The 18,632-nt window shown below is 53.6% G+C and overlaps 5 protein-coding genes across 5 annotated transcripts; 1 reads left to right on the top strand and 4 right to left on the bottom strand.

Moving 5' to 3' along the window:
- Positions 1–3,948: 3,948 nt before the first annotated feature.
- UHO2_03353 (uncharacterized protein) lies at positions 3,949–7,284 on the bottom strand (the record flags this gene model as incomplete). Its single annotated transcript, XM_041558268.1, has 1 exon — positions 3,949–7,284. The coding sequence occupies one exon, from the start codon at positions 7,282–7,284 to the stop codon at positions 3,949–3,951; it is 3,336 nt and encodes a 1,111-aa protein (XP_041414202.1).
- A 749-nt stretch (positions 7,285–8,033) lies between these two features.
- On the bottom strand, positions 8,034–10,328 carry UHO2_03352 (uncharacterized protein; the record flags this gene model as incomplete). Its single annotated transcript, XM_041558267.1, has 1 exon — positions 8,034–10,328. One exon carries the CDS (start codon positions 10,326–10,328, stop codon positions 8,034–8,036), a length of 2,295 nt encoding a protein of 764 aa, XP_041414201.1.
- A 1,064-nt stretch (positions 10,329–11,392) lies between these two features.
- UHO2_03351 (related to ATM1 - Mitochondrial inner membrane ABC transporter involved in the maturation of cytosolic iron-sulfur (Fe/S) cluster-containing proteins) lies at positions 11,393–14,725 on the bottom strand (the record flags this gene model as incomplete). Its single annotated transcript, XM_041558266.1, has 1 exon — positions 11,393–14,725. One exon carries the CDS (start codon positions 14,723–14,725, stop codon positions 11,393–11,395), a length of 3,333 nt encoding a protein of 1,110 aa, XP_041414200.1.
- Positions 14,726–15,056: 331 nt separating this feature from the next.
- On the top strand, positions 15,057–16,700 carry UHO2_03350 (uncharacterized protein; the record flags this gene model as incomplete). Its single annotated transcript, XM_041558265.1, has 2 exons — positions 15,057–16,329; positions 16,423–16,700. 2 exons carry the CDS (start codon positions 15,057–15,059, stop codon positions 16,698–16,700), a joined length of 1,551 nt encoding a protein of 516 aa, XP_041414199.1.
- Positions 16,701–17,098: 398 nt separating this feature from the next.
- On the bottom strand, positions 17,099–18,361 carry UHO2_03349 (putative 26S proteasome non-atpase regulatory subunit Rpn6; the record flags this gene model as incomplete). The annotated part of the gene is made up of 1 exon (XM_041558264.1): positions 17,099–18,361. The coding sequence occupies one exon, from the start codon at positions 18,359–18,361 to the stop codon at positions 17,099–17,101; it is 1,263 nt and encodes a 420-aa protein (XP_041414198.1).
- Positions 18,362–18,632: the final 271 nt, after the last annotated feature.

Here is an 18,632-nt window from a genome sequence, read left to right as displayed (position 1 = left end):
AAGACAAGAAGCAAGGTGAGACCGAAGGTGGTGAAGGTGATCACAAATGAGCGATATCGATAGAAGTGACCAGTGGAATTCTCTGCTTTGGAATGTCGCTAGTAAGTCGAGATGATGTCGAGTGATCAGTGGCAGGTGGGTAGCGGGATGGCTGGGGATGTCGTAACGATGAGGAGGACGAAGAAAGATGAGCGAAGCGAGGTCGCAGTATGAAGGTGGAAGTAGATGGTTAGAAGGTATGGATGGTGATGATGGGAAGGAGGATGGAAGCTGAGAATGGTGAGGGTTACCAAACAGGGAGCTAGCTAAAGAGAGAGAGAGAGATTGGCTAAACCGGGGAAAGCTTAGCAACGTCGGGTCTCTGATGTGAGATAGAGTGCGGTGGCGTTCATCACAATGGAGATGCTGCCGGTGGTGATGCGTGTTGCTGCTGCTGCTGCTGCTGCTGCTGCTGTTCGTGGAGGGTGTGGTTGGAAGCGAGGAAGCGCAAGAGAGAATGAGGATCGAAGCTAGCAGCAAGGAACAATCGTAGAGCAGCGATAGAGTGATAGAGCGGCAACAAGCGGCGCGAAGAGGGCGGGAAATGAAAGTCAAAAAAGCGAAGAAAAGGTCTACTGTAGCGGCAAGTTGGGGGGGTCGGTTAGGTACCAGAAGAGACAGGACAAAAGTCAGGGACCAGGATAGCTTGGAGAAAGGCAAGGGAAGAGAAGCAAAGCCAAGAGGAGGAGAGATGGCGAAGGATGACAAGCGAGGCCAAGAGCAAGCAAGGGTGCTGGGGGGAGGAAATTTCTGGATAGGGTTTTGCTACAACTGTGGAATGAATACAGAGGATGTGCACCAAGAGCACAGAGCAGAGGAGTGGGGAGAAATTAAGCTTCCAAGAGAGCCCGGCGATAGAGTTACAAACAAGCGGGAAGAAGGAAGCGAGGATTGATATAGATATATCGCTTACAAGCAGTCTTTGTTGTCTTCTGAAGGGATTTGAAAACAAGCACTCAAGTAACACATAATCATGTGATGGGCGATGGTCACGATCTCTCACTTGAACTCAGTATAGACTGCGAATGTGCTGATGAGCTTTGTTTTCGCTTTTGACAGGGCTGCTGCAGCCTTTTTGAATGGAGGCTTGTGCCTCTTTGCATTCTCGCCAACGGTAAGGTGTCAGCGCTCACGAGTTATAAAGTAAGAGGGCCCTTGCTCGCCTTGCCAAAGGTAAAAAGGGATGAGATTGGTATTGCGCGCGCGCTGCAACTGCTCAAGATGAAACAATGAAACCGTAGCGTAGAAATAAGACGATCCCTCTGCTCTTGTTCGCCTTTGCTGGAGGAAGACACACTTGACCGCATTGTTCATGACGTAGGCCAAGTAAGCCTAGTAAGCCTAGTAAGCCTAGTAAGCCTAGTAAGCCAAACAAGCCAAACAAGCCAAACAAGCCAAATGAGGGATTGGGAAGATGGCTTGCAGCGGATCTCGGATTCGAAGGTGCAATGAAAAACGTTGCTTTTGCGGATTTCGAGAGGAATACAGTTGTTGCAAGTGGGCCTAGGAGCGAGAGAGTCAAGAGGAAAGCTCTCTTTTTTTTCCCCTCTTAGGTTGCATTGTACCACACAGAGGCGTGTTCGGCTCTGGCTTGTTGCCTTGTCAATGAACCACTTTTTCATTTCATCTCTCATCAACGGGAAGCGGGTGCTGCCTGTCGGCGCCGGAGTCGAGCAATGGCATTCTTCACTCCGCATGTGGGATTGCACTTGAAACAGATCTGGGTGTTTCCGGCCACCGCCATCGCGCTTTGAGGGATGCAGCTCAAATTTAGGACTGCTCCAAGGGTGTTGGACAGGGTCACAACCGGGGTGGAGCGTGGGATTAAGGATTCCTTTCGATCTGCAGACCCAAGTCAACCGACGAACCCGGACATGTCTCGGTTTTGAACTCACTCACTCAGCAGCACAGCTCCGTAAGTTTCCGATCCCTGACAGCAGTGAAAAAAAAAAAAAAAAAAAAAAAAAAGGAAAAAGATGAAAAAAAAACACCCAGAGATGAGCAAGACTCCTGCCGAGGCAGACGGGAAAAAAAATTCTTGTCTACGACACGGCGATGACTGTCTTAACTGCGGTTCTGCGGTTTCCAAAAAACCTGCACGTCAAGATCGAAGTCTCGGCTAAACCAAGCCCGATCGCCTATTCTTGCGTTCGTCGGTTCTTGTACTCGGGAGACTCACGTTTTGCCAACGTCTCTCACCACACTCGACTTGTCGCCCTCACTGACAGTCATCATCTCTTCGGAGCCCGAGAGATCAACCAACCCGATCTTCGGAAAACCGGCAAACTGTGGCAAAAAAGCACCCTAATCACATCGGTTCGGCATTCCATTACGATCGACAGTGTCAACAAGGTGGATTAGCAACTGACAGACACAATCAGCAAGTCTAAAAGCTCTAACATTTCGATGCGCACAGATCGAGAAGTGCATGCAATGCAACCTTATTCCCGCCTCCTTCCCGGAACTTCTAATTTAGAGTAACAGTGACAGGACAGGCATATACCGTTACCATGTGGCTTGGCCTCGTGTCTTACTCGTCCGGGATAAGGTGTTGGCCCGATACGATGCGATCCAAGTGTGTCCCGCGGGTGAATGTCCCCGTGGGAATGTCCTAGTGGGAATGTCCCGCCAAGAAGCGCATAGGTTCGCGTGCTTTCGGCCGACAGCAATTGACTGAGGATGACAGGACAGAGTGCGTCAATTTCCTTCTCCTACCGGCCAGGTCTTGAGGCTTTCTGATCCGATTCTTTTGTTTTTATGGATGATTGCCGCCGATCTATGCTTTGCGTTGACCGATGAGTCTCATCCATTCTAATCGTCGAGACCTGCTCTTTCAGGGTACCTGACAATGGCCAAGATCGCGTCAAAGACGTCTTATCATTTGCACGCATGCAGCAGCTAGAACAACGTGCGCCTAGAACAACGTGCGCCTAACCGCCGCCGAAGAATGTTGGTGGCAAAGAACACCATCCTCCTCTGAATCTACGGGAGACTGGTTTGGCCTTAAGGTGTGAACCTCAAGCCCACCCGTCCTGACCCCTTCTCTCACCCAAGACCACTATTTCTTCCCCTCTCACCCTTCATCATACAGCCAGGACGATGTGGGTGCTCCTCAGGGAACACTTCTCACACCAACCTCGCTCAGAATAGAGAAACAACGAGAGCAAGAAAGAAGTTCGCCGAGGCAAAGAGGGGGGGGAACACGATCGATATAGGACTCTGAGTAGCCTTGTCGAACAAGTCTGTTATGTTTGTCTCCCAGGCATCCCCTTCTGCACAGCATGAAAGGCCCGAGATGAGAGAGCGTGACGTGTGTCGACACCCTAACCCTCCTGGCCCTACACCGCTTACAAGGGAACAGGTTACCGAAAGACAGCAGTCTTGTTCGCCATCAACACGTCCATCCTCACGCCACACCAAACGCATCACCTCACCGCAACGCAACCGTGAACACCAACAGAACCTAGCCAAGGTACTCACCACAAAAATCCATCAGAATAGTCGTCCATCTGTGCATTGACGTTGAAAGATAAACGAACAAGAGACAATCCACCAAGGAGATGGCAAAAAACAAGAGAATAAAAGAGGCGAAAGGGTGAGGGGAAAGGGTGAATGAGGCATGTCTGAAACATTCAATGGGTCAACTCCCACGGAAGCGAAAAAGAGATGTTGACCTAAATCCTAGTTTCTTGATCCTTTCCCAAAGGGGAAAAGTCTTTGATATAGCCTCCGTCTTCAATCAACCAGCCACTGAAGAAGGCTGATCAATCAAATAATAGGGGCAAAGCAGCGACCCAAGTCGAACAACAAGGGAGGGGGAGGGAGTTGGATGAGAGCACAGACGGACCTACATACACTCACACAAAAGTCTTTACATCTTCTTATTGCGCATCAACCGCCACCGGATGTCTAGGCACTAGCACCCTCCAACTTCTCCTTGAACTCCTTCGACATGTCTTCAGTCTTGACTTTGACTCTGTACGTCATGGGCTCCTTACCCTCAAACCCAAGGAAAGTGTTTACCGTACTCTCCAGCTTCGTCTTCAACCCTTTGTAGGTCATAAAGTTGACTGCTACTTTACCGTTAGCCTCGTTTCTAGCCAGCAGTCTGTGTTTACCGGTCTCTGAATTGTGCTTGAGCTTTGCAACGCACACTCCTAGGTCCTTCCACGCCTTAGTCAGTGGGTCGAGAGACCAGATCTTTGCTCGGACTTCATGCAGGGTCGATTCCGATTCTTCGCCTTCTCCTTCTCCAAGAAGGCCGGAGGATTGGTTCTTGCTGGGATCATCGGAACCGCTCGTCCTGTCTTCGCCAGAAGAAGCAGCAGAGCTGGCAGTAGTTTGAGCAGGTGCAGGAGCGGCAGAGGGAGCCGAGAAGCTGAACCCAGCGCTAGGTGCAGGTGCAGCTGGCTCGACTGGAGCAGCAGCGGTTACTCCCTGTCTCTTCTTGTCACCAGAAGCAGTCGCCGTCTTGACCTCATAGATGAAGTCAAACTTGGGCAATGCCGACTGAGCTACTGACTTGATCTCATCCCGCAATGCTTTATCGGCAGCTGCGCTGGTGCTTGGTGCAGGCACTTGCCATTCGAACTTGGGCAATTTGGATGCGTCTTCTGCCAACACTTCACTGCGAGGCGACGATGTCTCAGCAGAACAACTCGAAGCTGCGAAAGCAGGGGCGGCGGCAGGTGCTGAGAAGTTGAACGTCCTAGCAGGAGTTATAGCTGCAGGCTTGGAATATGTTTGCGGCTGCGAGCAAGCTGGTGTGATGGGCGAGAAAGTGGAACCCGTCGAAGGTGCAGAAGGAGCGGCGGCAGGAGGCGCTGCTACTGCTGGCTCGGAGAAGCTGAATGAACCGCTGCTTGGAGCAGGCGCTGATGCCGCAGCTAGAGCAGGAGGAGCGCTGGGCTTCGGTGCGCTGAATGAGAATGGTGCAGATGGCGGCTTTGCAGCGCTGGAGGTCGATGCCAAGGAGCTTCCGAAGTTGAAGCTCGGCTTAGCAATCTCAGGTCCGCGAGGCTGTGCTGGTGCCGACTCCGAGTCCGAGCTGGGCGAATCAGGTACCTGGAATGTAGCCGATAGAGGCGAAGGTTTCTTTGGCTTTGTAGCCGTATACTGTGGAGGCACCAAATTGGCAGCAGAGGCCGCCTTTGCAATGGGTCCCGCTGCTTTCTGCGAGCTTGACGAATCGGCAGCAGTGGGCTTGGCTGCAGCTTGTTGATCGGTCCTCGCCTTGTCGGGTGCTTCCAAACGTCGCTGTACCTCTTCCGTCTTTTGCAGCTTGCGTTGCTCTTCCATGGTGGCGCTAGCTGCTGTAGAGGCAGCCGATGCTGTAGATGATGAAGCTGTGGTGGCTCTGCCATTGCGTTGATCCTCCGTTGCATCGCTGGTAGCCTTTCTCTTGCTGGCTGCAGTCTTTGGTGCAGTACGCTCGATAAGCTCAAGGACAGTTTCCTTGGGCGGGCTGCTCTTCTCGGCCGCTTTTGCCGTCTTCCTCTCCTTGGCGCGGGTCAGCATCGACGAGCGAGCAGATCGGCGCACTGATGTTGAAGACAAAGTCTCATTGTCGCCAAGCTTCCTGCTTCTGGCTGGCAAGGGTGCCACTTGCTGGTATGGATTGACTAGCTCAGGCTTAGTTGGTGGACGAACAGGCGGGCTGCTTTTCAGTATGTCTTGGATGGCGTTGGCGGTGCGTGTTGTTGCTTTTGGCGGACTGGTCTTGACTGGCTCAGCAGTCGGAGCTGTTCGCTTCAAGGGCGATCCAGAGGCGCCAGCAATGGTGGAGGATGAAGAGGCTGCAATGTCCTTCGCAAGCATGCTGCTCTGGCGAGCTTGCTTCTCGTACGTGGGGTCGAATTGGACCGTCTGGCCCGCAATCGACGAGCGACTCTGTGCGGGAGAGCCAGAATCAGCAGCGGCAGCTGTACGACGGCGCTTTGCATCCTCAAGACCGGCAGCTCGTTCAGATGCGTCCTGCATAATAGTGTCGTCATCGTTTCGTGCGTGTCTTGCAAGATTAGGATCCGTGCTGGACCTTGGCACCAAGCCTTGTCCTTGCGAACCAGCAAGTGTGGCAGCACGCGAGGCGCTGGATATGACCGGTCTCCTACGATGGAGTGACAGGCCGCTCATGCCTGGTCCCAAATAGATGGGTCGACGACGCGGCGCTGACAAGGTCGGTGCGCCAAATGGTCTGGTAGATTGCGAGGCAGCGGCGCGAGGTGCCAAGAAAGAGAACGAGTTCGACGAGGCGGGCATGCGGTTGGTTCCTGGGTGGAAGAGATTGCCCATGCTCTGCGTGACCGGCATCGCAGATGATGACGGTACGATGCTGCTGGCGCGCGTGGAGGAAGCATAGTCAAACGCTTGCATAGATGGGTACTGTCGACCGTGGGAGGATGAGTGATTACCAGCAAATTCAGACTCGAGATTGCGGCCTGTCGCCATGCTTTCTTCGATCAACCTGATGCAACCTTCCACTTCAACCTCGGTGAGGCCGCCTTGCCCTCCACGTTGCTTCTCAGAGAAGAAGCGAGCTAGCAAGTCGTAGTTGCGAGAGACCGGGCTCATCTGCTGTTGCGGCAGGGGCGCGTACGACGTTGAAGGACCTGGAGTTGATGTGAATAGGTCAGGCCGCAGGTTGTCAGCTTGTCGACGAAGGCCAGGTGTCACGAGTTCACTGTCGGCCAAAGGCAGCGACTTGAGCGGCTCGGGCATTGGAATAGGTAACCGTGGTCTAGGGCTTGGTGAACGAGACACTGGCCGCGATGAGCTAGGAATATCGAGAAGCTTGCGAGAGACGGAGGTAGTGTTCGAGACACCTTCTTCGGCATGCTCGATCATTCGGTCCTCAGTGTCGACATCTTCCTGCACATCCTCGAGCAAAGGCGTTCGGGTTGGCTGTACTGCTTGGGCGCTTTGATCTTCCTCCGCTTCCATCTCATCCGCAGCGCCGAAGGCAGCAGATCGTCTTGCCTTGCTGTGGCCCCGGAAGGGGCTGATCATCGAGAAGATCTCACGCAGCATCATTGGTGAACTGGTCCTAGACGTTGGCGTGCTAGGACCAAGGGTGAGGGCGGAAGATGATGGCTTCGTTGGCGTTCTGGTGTAAGGCGATTCTCTAGTAGGTGTTCTTGAAGAAGCTGCAGTGGAGGTGAGTGCTGAAGAAGAAGCGGGTGCGGAAGCGGAATCTTCGCTTCGAGCGGCTGCGTTCGCGGCCGACCGCGTGTGTCTTGAAGGACCCATGATTGCAGGCTCTATGTGATTGTGTGTGCAACCTTGCTGTGTGTTGACAAGTGCGAGAGTGCCGTGCAGCGGTGATGAGGCTCGTGTCGTAGTGGGCAATAACGAGCTTTGACGACAACCGAAATGAAGTCGAGGAGCGATGACCGCTGCTGTTTTAAGTGCTACTGTCGAGGCAAGGAGATTGGAGCATTGGTCGGTTCGCAGCTATCAGACCATCTCCCTTTATCACTGTCTCGGGCTCCTTCTTGCGTCGGAGTGAAAACTCTTTGTCGAGCTGCTTGTGGTTCTTGAGGTGATGAGAAGTAGGAGTAGAAGAAGAAACAGTGTTGGGCAAGAGCGAGCGATGCCCTGTTCGCTTTCCGCTGTTTGCTGTGTTGATTTTTTGTTCTTTTTCATTTCAGCCAGAAGAGCGAAGCAGCGAGACGTGAGAGCTCTTCTGATCGCTGATCGCACATTTGCATCTCGAAAATTCCGAGATGCGGCAGGAGAGCGTGCCTTGGTTTTCTTTTCTCTCGCACGGATGCCCAAGAAGATCCGGTTCATGACGGCTCTCACGAACTCGCTTCAAACAGCATCAAGCTCCTTGAACACATCCTCACAGAACATCTGAGCGATTGCATCGGGCATCGAGGTGTCGCTAAGTTTGCACAATCATGCAGTCTGGCTCAGTGATGACAGAACAAAGTCCGTAGAGTGTGGAGATTTCAGATTGACAGGTGACAGTAAAGAGAACAATGTGGACTGGTCAATCAGGTAGTGCTGCTTTCGTATGCGGTGCTTGCGGAACTCGAGAGAACATCATTGATTGATGTTTCCTGGAAGCCTTCCACCACAGCATCGATGTGTGTACCGATGGATGGACCCGATCGCTTCTGGTCCTCAAGAATGCCAGGTGTGGGAATAGCGAGCGGTGCAGCTCCTGCCGGCAGACGATCGGATATATTCGCTGGTACTTGCGACAAAGGTGAAACCCCCAAGCCGTTTGCAGACGTGGGCGTTGGAGCAGTCGCCTGGGCCATGGCCTGCAGCGAGGTGGCCTTGCCATCAGGGATGTTGATTGGAGGAGAGCGCGAGCTGAGACCAGTCAAGTCACCAACACCGTCACGGAAGTCCCGTCCGATCTTTTGTGAGCGCAGCTGAGATGCAGTGGGAGAAGGGGTAGCGGCTGCTGCTGAAGGCGTCGAGGACGACGCTGAAGCTCCTGCCGTGTCTACCTCTGGTCTGGATGCGGTTGAGGAACAAGGCTCGGCAGCAGGGACAGGGATGGGAGATGCAGTGACAGGAGGTGCCCCAGGGGTTGCACCAGCAGTAGCCGCTGATAAGGGTGTGATCGATGTTAGACCGCCGCTGAATCCAGTCTCCCGACCGGACAGGCTGGATGTGTAGCTGGCATTTCTGGAAGGGGCAGCCGAGTTGGGCTGTGTAGCAGGTTGGTCTGGTGGTGCCATACCAATCATTGGACTTCCGCGTGCCATCAGAGCTTGATTGACCATTTCAGCTGATGGACCCTCGCCATCATCCTCGCTGTCCGAAGCCGCCGACTCTGTGCCGGAGAGAGATGCGCTGGATGCGGTGTCGCCATCCCACATGTCCTCCTCCTCGTCATCATCGTCGTCGTCCTCACGGTTGAGCATCTCCTCGATGGTTTGCTCCACCTCTTCGTACTGAGCTCGGAGGATGGCTTGACCTTCAGGGACACTGCCGTCACGACCGAGCCATTTTCGGACGCCAGTGTCGTTGCCGTCTTTGTCCAACACTTTGCTTCGCATGTTGTCGATCTGATGTAGGGCCAGACGGTAAGGGTAGAGGTCGCGCATGGTGAAGGGTCCTCCGTACTTGGAGACCTCCTTGAGACACTTGGACACGGTGGACAGCTTATTGCTGATGGGCATGAGCTCCTCCGAGATGGGTTCTGAGGATGCAACGAGTCGATAGATGAGACCGTAGCATCGTCGAAGCAAGTAGAGAAGCACCAATTGGCCTTCGGGCTGCTTGCCTTCCGAGTCGACAAACTTACCGTTGACACGTAGTCGATCGATCTCCTTGAGTGTGACTTGGTAGTTCCAGAGGTCAGTCTCGCGCAGTGTCCAACGATGCGTCAAGACCAAGTGTTCGAGCTGTGACTTGATCTCGACGAGTCGGTCGTAGATTGGCTGCAAGGTCATGGGCACCTCGTCGTTGCGTACAGTCATGTCGTGGCAGATCTCGAAGCATTCCTCGAGCAAGCCAACGAGGATGGCCTGACCAGCAGGGACGGAACTACCACCTGGACCCAAGAATTTGCCATCGACACGCTTTGCATCAATCTTTCGCAGCTCCTCCTGCAGCTGCTTGATCTCTGCTCGTGCCGGCTTTGGTTTGGCCGCAGCTGCTGCGAGTTGTCGTCGAATCGAAATGATCTTCTGATGGATGGGAACAAGCTCGACAGAAAGCACCTTGAGCGAGCCTTCGAGTTTGCGAACCGTCTTTTCACAGATCTCGAGCTTGCGCGTCATGAGCTTGGTGAGTTGTGGTGGATGTCGGCCACAATCACCGTCTCTGCGGATGATCTCGCGCAATTCGGTGAGACGCGATCCGAATGGTTGCAGGTCAGCCTCGGTGTAGATACCGGACTCCTGAAGGTGGTCGAGTAGTTGCTTCATACAGCTTAGTTGTGAGAAGGTGGCAGGACTCTCTCGACTGCGTCCAATAGTGAGGAAGAAGAGGCTGAGGAGAGAGAAGACGTCGTTCAAGGTGGTATCAACGCGATTGTGTTGGAGGACGGGAGAGTCGTCGGTGCCGTCAGCTGTGGATTGATCGCCTTGATCTTGGTGGTCGGATGTGGAGCTGGCGGTGGAGGAAGCTTGTGCGTTGGCTTGTTGCTCGTCACGGACGGCGTTGAGCCTTGTCACCTGCTTGATGACATGTTGGTACAGTTGTTGAACGTCGTGCGAGCGGATGAACTCGGAGCTGTCCTTCTTGAGCGCTGTGAGCCTGTTACGGATGTTGATGAGCGCCTCGAGAATGGGCAGCTCCTCGTGAGGAATGACGGACATGCTCGACATGATGCCAGATCGAGCTGCTGCGCCGGCAAGAGTGGAGACGGTGGTGGTTGTGTGATGACCTCAGCTGCAGGTTCGGAGCGTGAGAGATATGTCCGTGGAGGTGTTACAGGCAGGACAATTGGAGACGCAACAAGTGTCAATCTTCCCGGCGGTCACAGCTGGTAGGGGAGTACTGTAGTGACAGCTGGGGTGTATCGTTCTGTTGGATGCCGTCCAGTCGGTTAGAACGAAGAATGAATGTGAGCGGTAGCTTGCAACTGAGCTTCGTGTAGATGTGTGTGCGCGCCACGCGTGAGCCTGATCGAGTGGAGGGCGGGATACGAAGCGAAGGCAGACTGCGGGCGGATGTGTTGGAAGCAAGTCCACGGACCAGCGACGAAGGTGATCAAAGTGATTCGAGAAGAAGAAGAAGAGGAGGAGGAGGAGGAGGAGGAAGAAGGTGTGTGAAATGCTCCTTTGAGCTGGATGGTGGATCCGAGGAGAGCCGATTGAACTGTGTGAGTGATGGGAATTGAGCTGGAGCTTGAGTTGGATTTGGTGTGATGGTCGTAAACGATTCTGCCGCGGAAGTGTCGAATCACGTCTTAAAGAATGCACCGACCCTCTATTTCCAGAACGCTCCTTCTGCTCCAGTCGTTTACAGAGTCAGATTTTCCCTGTGGCATTTCACTGATTTTCAACTCAAGAAAATTATCAGGCAGCACAGCACGGTCTCTTGGCTCCGCTGCAAGACATATTTGCTCCACCTTGAAAGCTTCTTATCTCTCAAACACAGCGCAACTGCGATTGAAACCCTTCCGCCTACGATTGATCTTGACTTCGGACTGCTCATACAATTTGGCTCTATCATCACTTGCACAAACAGCATGACTCAGGGACCACATCGGATCAGTATTGATAGACTATGTTGGAATGCTAAGATACTTGTAAAGACAGTAAGGGGCGCAAGCCAGCGTCGGGGGTGATAGGGTAAGAAAAGGATGGCCCGTATGGAGAGGGTGATGATGGCCAAGGATGAAGTTGATGGAAGCGATGCAAGAGTGTTGCGAGTCACGCCCCTGGCCTCACCCGCTCGACTTCTTCTGCTTCTCCTTCTCGCGGCGCTTGGCGTTCTTCTTGCGATTCTGTGCTTTCTTCTTGTCGTCCTTGCTCAAGGTTCCGCTGTTGGCAAGGTCCGAGCTAGAAGGCGAATCGTCCAGATCCTGTGACAAAGGCAAGCTGGACCCGCTTCGACTGCCTTCCGTAGACTGCGCGGTCTCAAGACTGAGGAGACCATTGCCATTGCTACCATTCGCCTCGCTGGTCACTGTTGCTGTTGTGTCTGGCTGCGTCTTTTTAGCAAGCTCGGCTGCTGCGGCCACCTCAGACTGACTGGGCGCGGCCTCAGTGCCATTGGCGCCGTTGGCAACTGAAGACGCTGGTCCAGCTTCTTTGCTTTCTTTCGTCTCGACAGCACTGTCAGCAGTGTTGTTCTTCTTAGGTTCGTCCTTCGCGGCCTTGACTTCTTCGGCATCCTTGATTGGGTTCTCCGGCTCACCAGTGACAACAGGCGGAACGACGCCGAGCATCCCTGGCTGTGCCTTAACGTGACCAGCATCAGCGGCTGTTTCCTCATCAGCTTCCTTGGCCTTGATTTCTTCCCAAGAAGCCTCCTGCGCTGCAGCAGCGGCCTCCTGTTCCTTTTGCGTCTTGATCTGCTGCTCCCACATCTTGTTATACAACCCAGCCTTGGCGATCAGATCCGCATGCGAGCCCACTTCGACAACACGACCTGCGTCCATGACAATGATGGTGTCGCAGTTGATGATGGTCGACAGGCGATGCGCAATGGTCAAGCTCGATCGTCCTTGCATGAGGTTGTTGAGCGCCGACTGCAGCTGGCGCTCGGTTTGACTGTCTAACGCTGATGTTGCTTCGTCCAACAGCAGGATAGGAGGGTTCTTGAGGATGGTTCGTGCAATCGCAACTCGCTGCTTCTCACCACCAGACAGGCGAACACCACGTTCGCCGACTACGGTGCTGTATCCTTCAGGGAATGACTTGATGCGGTCGTGGATCTGAGCGGCAAGAGCGGCAGCTTCGACAGCCTCGTCCGAGGCTTTGGTGTCACCGTAGAGGATGTTGGTGCGGATGTCGTTGTTGAAAAGTGAGGGTTCTTGTGGGACGACGCCGATGGCACGTCGAAGCGAGCGTTGCGTCACATTGCGGATGTCCTGTCCATCGATCAGGATACGACCAGATTGGATATCGTAGAAGCGGTACAGCAGACGAAGCACAGAGGACTTGCCGGCACCTGACTCGCCGACAAGAGCAACGCTCGAGTGACGGTCGATCTTGAAGCTCAAGCCCTTGAGTGCTTCCACCTTGCCATCGTATGAGAAGTGAACGTCCTGAAACTCAATGACACCGTCCGTGACGACGAGATCCTTGGCGCCTGGAACATCCTTGACCTCGGTCTTTTCCTCGAGCAGTGTCATCAGCTTGTCTGTGTCGACGAGGTTCTGTTGCACCACACGATAAAGAGTGCCAAGCATCGAGAGCGGCTGATAGACCTGCTGGAGATAGGTGACGAAGACGACGAATTGCGAGCTGGTGATGTCGCCACGGACTACGCTGCCAGCGACAAGCAACGTCGTGAAGAGTGTACCGAAGGCCAAGATGAGGTTCTGCACCATGTTGAGCATGTTCAAGCTGCTGATCACCTTGAACTCGGCCTTCTGGTAATCCTGCAAAGCGCTACGGAAGCGCTCGGCCTCGTACGACTCGTTCGAGTAGCACTTGACGGTCTCCCAGTTCATGAGTACGTCGGCTGAAATGGCACGGCAGATCGAGTCTTTGTTGTTCATGGCACGTCGCAAGCCAGTACGCCAAGTGGTGAGCTGAACACTGGTCCAGGTGTACGCGACCATAACGATGAAGAGCGCCGCGCCAATGGCAGGGCTGAAGATCCGAGTCATGTAGATCATGGCAACAAAGATGTCAATGAAAACGGGTAGCAAGCTGAAGAGGAGGTATTGGAAGAAGTTGTTGATGGCACTGCCTCGGTCAAGAATACGGAGCACCTCGCCGGTCTTCTTCTTGGTGTGGAACGACATGCTGAGGTTGAGCAAGTGCTCGAAAGCCATCATGCTCATCATTCGGTCCGAATACTGCTCGACAGGCACCCAGAGAATGTTCTGCAGTACACTGAGAAGACTTCCGGACCCTTGAAGCATCTTGAGGCCAGCGTAGATGACGACATCGGCCCATGGCGAGGCGCCGCTCGACAGATCGTCGACGAGTCGACCGAGGGCGAGTGGAGTGAAGAAGTTGACGACACGAGCCGCGAACAGAAGGGCAACGCACGCAACAGCGGTCAGTTGCAGTGTTGCCGACTTGGAAGGCCAAAGGTAAGGGAAGAGGAAACGAATGCGGTAAAGGAAGGTCTTGAATGTAGGCGGTGGTGGTGCAGCAGCAACCGAGAGACCCATCGATGCATTCGGATTACGGCTAGCAGTCTGGCTTCCGGAGTCGGCCGCCGACTTGTTGGTACGATTCGCTGCACTGCTACCAATGGCTCCGTACGATGTCGTTGAAGATATGCCTGGAGCTTGAAGAAGGCCAGTTGATTCGCCGTTGGCGGGAGCCGAGCGCGGCTGAGACGAGGAAGATCCAGGTGCATTCGTGGCTGCTTCGTTGGCGAGGTCAGCAGCGCGCACGAAGCGAACACGGTCCGATGACAAAGCCAGAATGAGAAGAGGGTAAAGAAGAAGCAGACGAAGGATGATGAGGCCGAGCTGGGCAATGGACCACGGGCTGGTCGATGGGAAGTCACTTCGTTCCTTGGGGACCATGTAAAGTACGAGCAAGCAGATATCTGTTGCGGCACCTACTGTGACAGACCAAGCAGACTTGCCCCTCCCGTAGCTCCCTCGACCTCTGACCTTCTCTTCGAACAGCGCAGCAATGACAACTGAGCCCCAAGCAAGGAGGCCGCCGACGGCTTGAATGTCGATGCCACCCCAGAGAAGGATGTCTGGCTGCCATTGTTTGGGAGGGATGACGGCTCGCAGTATAATCAAGGTACCCGAGACAAAGAACGTTGCTGCCAAGGAGAGCTGTGCAGACTGGGTCAGGAAACGGCGGCGTGATCGGACAGGCACGACAACGGGTGTCGGCTGAGGTGCTTGATCCAGTTCATGGTCCTGGTCCGCTTCAGCACGGAGCTGGTCGTAGTCCGAACGGCGAGGGTGCAGAAGGTGGTTGAGTGCTGCTTTGGCAGGATCCAAAAGTACCGAAGCTAGGGCGACAAGAAGAATGGCAGCCGGCTGAGCGATGCGCAGGGCGCTCAAAGCCTTGTCACAGTCAGCGTGAGATGGCGAGGACAAGAGCCATGCCGGCGATGAAGAAGCCACCATCTCTTCGATGGGCTCAGGTTGAAACCGAAGCCAAGCTGTTGATTCAGGCCTAGGGGTGCAGTGTATTGCAAGCAGAGAAGGGGCAGAAAGAAAGTAGAGGTGTTGGTTGTGCGAGTCTTGCGAGCTCTGGGCGACATTTTTTTCTGCCAAACAGCAGCTCCGGATAAGCAAGATGTGCTCAACGCGAATTAATTAATTTTCCAACCAACAATCTCACACTCTCTTGCAACTCCACTTCCGAAATCCGTTCTCTTCTCCTTGCCTTCTCACTACCACCACCCGGCCCGCGATCCCCACCCCCCTGCAGCCGCCGAACAGGCGCATTGCATCAATGGCTCCTCACGGTGAATCCCACGACTCGGCGGATCGACCAGCCAAGAAGCTCAACGCCGCAGCCGAAGCCGTCGTTGACACTATTCAACACGAAGAGCAGTCCGAAGCACATCGCATCTTCCGAGCTCATCCGGGTCACAATGGCCGTCGGGCCTCTACAATCTCTACAGCCGATACCACCGCCTTCAAGACTCAACTCAACACGCAAGAGGCTGGCGAACACTTTCCGGCTATCGAACATCCCGGGAGCACTGGAGTCATCTATGTCACCGATCGTGCTACTAGCAATGGCTTCTACTATGGAAATCCAGAGTGGGCCAACATGGGTCAAGGCGCGCCCGAAGTCGGCAACATCGAAGGTGGCGTTCCTCGTACCCTTCAATTCGATCTCTCCGAGTTTGGTGAGGGCGTCCATGAGTACGCTCCCAACACTGGTACCATGGCCCTCCGTAAGGCGGTCGCCAATTACTATAATGAAACCTTCCGACAAAACCACAGCAAAAAATTCGATCACACAAACATCTGTATTGTTCCTGGTGGCCGTGCCGGCATGACACGCCTCGCGGCCGTCATTGGCTCGGTCAACTGCGGATACCAACTGCCCGAGTACACCAGTTACGAGTCCATGCTCAGCGCTTTCAAGAGTCTCGTTCCCATTCCTACTGTCCTCTCGGAGGAGGATAGGTACAAGCTTAGCACTGAAGATCTCCGTAAGGAGATCAAAGGACGTGGTCTCAGTGCAATGATAATGTCCAATCCTCGTAACCCTACAGGCATGGTCATCGAAGGTGAAGAACTGAAGGCTCTTGTGGAGACCTCCAAGGAGCTTGGCTGCACCATCCTGCTCGACGAGTTTTACTCCTGGTACATGCATGAGGGTCCCCTCGGTCGAGCAAACTCTGCAGCCAAACACATTGATGATATCAACGAGACGCCCGTTGTTCTCATCGACGGTCTCACTAAAGGCTTTCGTCTTCCTGGCTGGAGAGTCTGCTGGGTCGTCGGTCCAAAAGACATCGTCACTGCGCTCAACCAGTCCGGATCCTTCCTGGACGGTGGCACTTCTCACCCCATGCAGTGCATGGCTCTTAAGATGCTTGATCTCGATCGATGCAACCAGGACCGCATCGCCCTCCAAAAGCTTTTCAGGCACAAACGAAAGCACGTTCTCGCCCGACTCAAGAAGATGGGTCTCGAAGTCAAGATCGAGCCTCAAGCTACCTTCTACATCTGGTTGTCCTTGGCGTCTTTGCCGCCTCCACTCAATTCTGGTAAGTCGTTCACTCGTCTGCTTTCTTTTCTCTGTCATGATTTGGCTTCTGCTGACTTCTCATGCTCCCTCATCCCCTCGATATCTTCAACAGGACTGGTTATGTTTGAGGAACTGCTTAAGGAATCTTGCATTGTCGTTCCCGGCATCGCCTTCGATATCAACCCAGCACGACGAAGGAACATCATCCACAGTCCTTGCGAGAAGTTTATTAGGATCTCGTATGGACCGGAATTGTCACAGGTTGACAGAGGCTTGGATGCTTTGGAACGTGTGATTGCGAAAGCCGACCCTAATCATGCTGACAACGCCAAGTTGGGCAAAGGATTGGTTCCAACAAAGCTCACACATGCCGATGTAAAGCACCACTGAAAGTGTGCTGACATAGGTCCTCTGTTTATGCTGCAATGCTACTCGACTCAGAAATTCCGTCTGGTGTGAGACCGAAATTCGACATCATTGCGATCCTGAACCCAATCGACTTCTCCTTCTCGAGCCGGGTAATAGCCGGTCCGCGCAAAGACGGAGGACGAAGTGCCAGAAGATCTGGCGACGAAGCCGGTGTGGACGTGAAGAAGACAATCAAGGATGGGATTGAAGGAGCCGGGAAGCTGAGCTTTGTTCGCTTTGCTCAACAGCACCTCATCCTCTCAAATCTGTCACTTGATTGCGATGCCGCACGATCAAGCTCTTTTGTTCAGGAATTGGTTATCAACTTTACTTCTGCGCTACGTATGACTACAAACAACTTTCCACGCAGTAGACTTCCTTTATGTCAGCTTATTCGCCTTCTTGTACAGACTATCCACCACAGTACCAACATGCTTCAAAGTATCCAGCGTCAATTGATAGCTCTTGTCCTCCACCGGCTCATCATACACGACCAAACATCCTTCGCCCTGACTCAAAATACCATGAAGACGACGATCAAGAATGAGCTGTGATAGTTTGGTCTCCACCTCCCTAACCGGCTGCTTGACCTCCTTTGCAATGTGCGCGATCTCTACCCTCGAGTATGGTTCGACGACTCTCAAAAGGTTCTGTTCCAGCAAAGTGTCGTACAACGCGCTTAAGTGTGCGCGGACAATTGGATCGTTGGAGAGCTCTTCCTTGTAGTTTCGAAGCGCTAGTTCGAAAGCTTCAAGCGAACGTTCTTCGTGAGCTTGAGCGACAGCCTTCATTGCGTCAACATCTCGACCTGCGTATTTGGTGGCGTGCTTGCCACTGATGATGCTGTTGACGTCGTCGGAGAGGTTCAACATGACTTTACACAACAGTTGGTACTTGAGCGCCAAAGGAGCTCGGGGATCGTCTTGCAATGCAAAGCCCTCGAGGGTTTCAAAGAAGTACGAGTAGGCGGTTGTGTAGTCCTTGTCTTCAGCGTGGAGAACACCGGCTTGCAAATCGAGCTGAGCCTGAAGTGTTGGGGGGCAGTAGATCGAGTTGGCTGCTGTGCGTGCCGATGTAAGCGCTGCTTTCGCTTTTGGCATGTTGGAAATTGCATGGTTGACTTTGGACTCGAGCAAGTGGACTTCGGTTAAGATCATCTTGTCGTCGAGCTTCTTGAGCTCTTTGAGCAGCGCATCGATGAGAGGGAGTGCTTCGCGGTAGTTCTTGTTGTCATAGTAGAGACCGATCAGTTTGGTCTCCAAATTCTGCTTGAGGAAGATACGCTTCTCCGACTTGGCCCATTCTGCGTTTTCCTTTGTGACCTGAATCTGAGTCTGTCGGCTGCCGGGGATGTCTTCGAAGTAGTCGATGAGAGTGCGGACGAGCTTGGCGGTCTTCGCCTTGGCGATGTTGCTCATGAATGTGCGTGAGGAGCGAACGGTCTCGGCAAGAGCGTTGGCATCTTTGGTGTCACGGTAGAGCTCACCGAGACGAAGGAGAGATGCTTCCTGCTCCTTGAGGAAAGCATCATCGGTCGAAGAGGACTGGTTGGAGAGGATGGACTTGAGAATGCGCTCGCCCTCTTTGTTGTTGCCTGCCTTGATGGCTTCGTCAGCCTGTGCTACTGTCTGTGGTGCGGTCATTGTGATGTTTTGGGAAGCGATCTCTAGAGTACTGTTCAGCGACGGCGAAAGTGTTCTTCGAACTGATCGTCGGAGGCTGAAAGCGTCGTCTATTTCGTTTGACAGATCTGGTGTTCCGTACAGTTAGAATGAAAGGGTGGCTGCAAGCGTTATCGTGCGGATAGTTCCGGTCTTCTGATAGACGCTGCCAATGTATGAAGGAAGGCGTAGGTTTGAATAGAGTGAGGGGAGAGGTTTGATGTGAAGGATGGTGATGGAAATGGTGTTCCAA

This window comes from Ustilago hordei (genome assembly GCF_900519145.1).
Source record: "Ustilago hordei strain Uho2 genome assembly, contig: UHO2_contig_05, whole genome shotgun sequence".
Taxonomy (NCBI): domain Eukaryota; kingdom Fungi; phylum Basidiomycota; class Ustilaginomycetes; order Ustilaginales; family Ustilaginaceae; genus Ustilago; species Ustilago hordei.
Note: the sequence above shows the minus strand (reverse complement) of the source record. Positions and strands in the feature narration are given on the sequence as shown.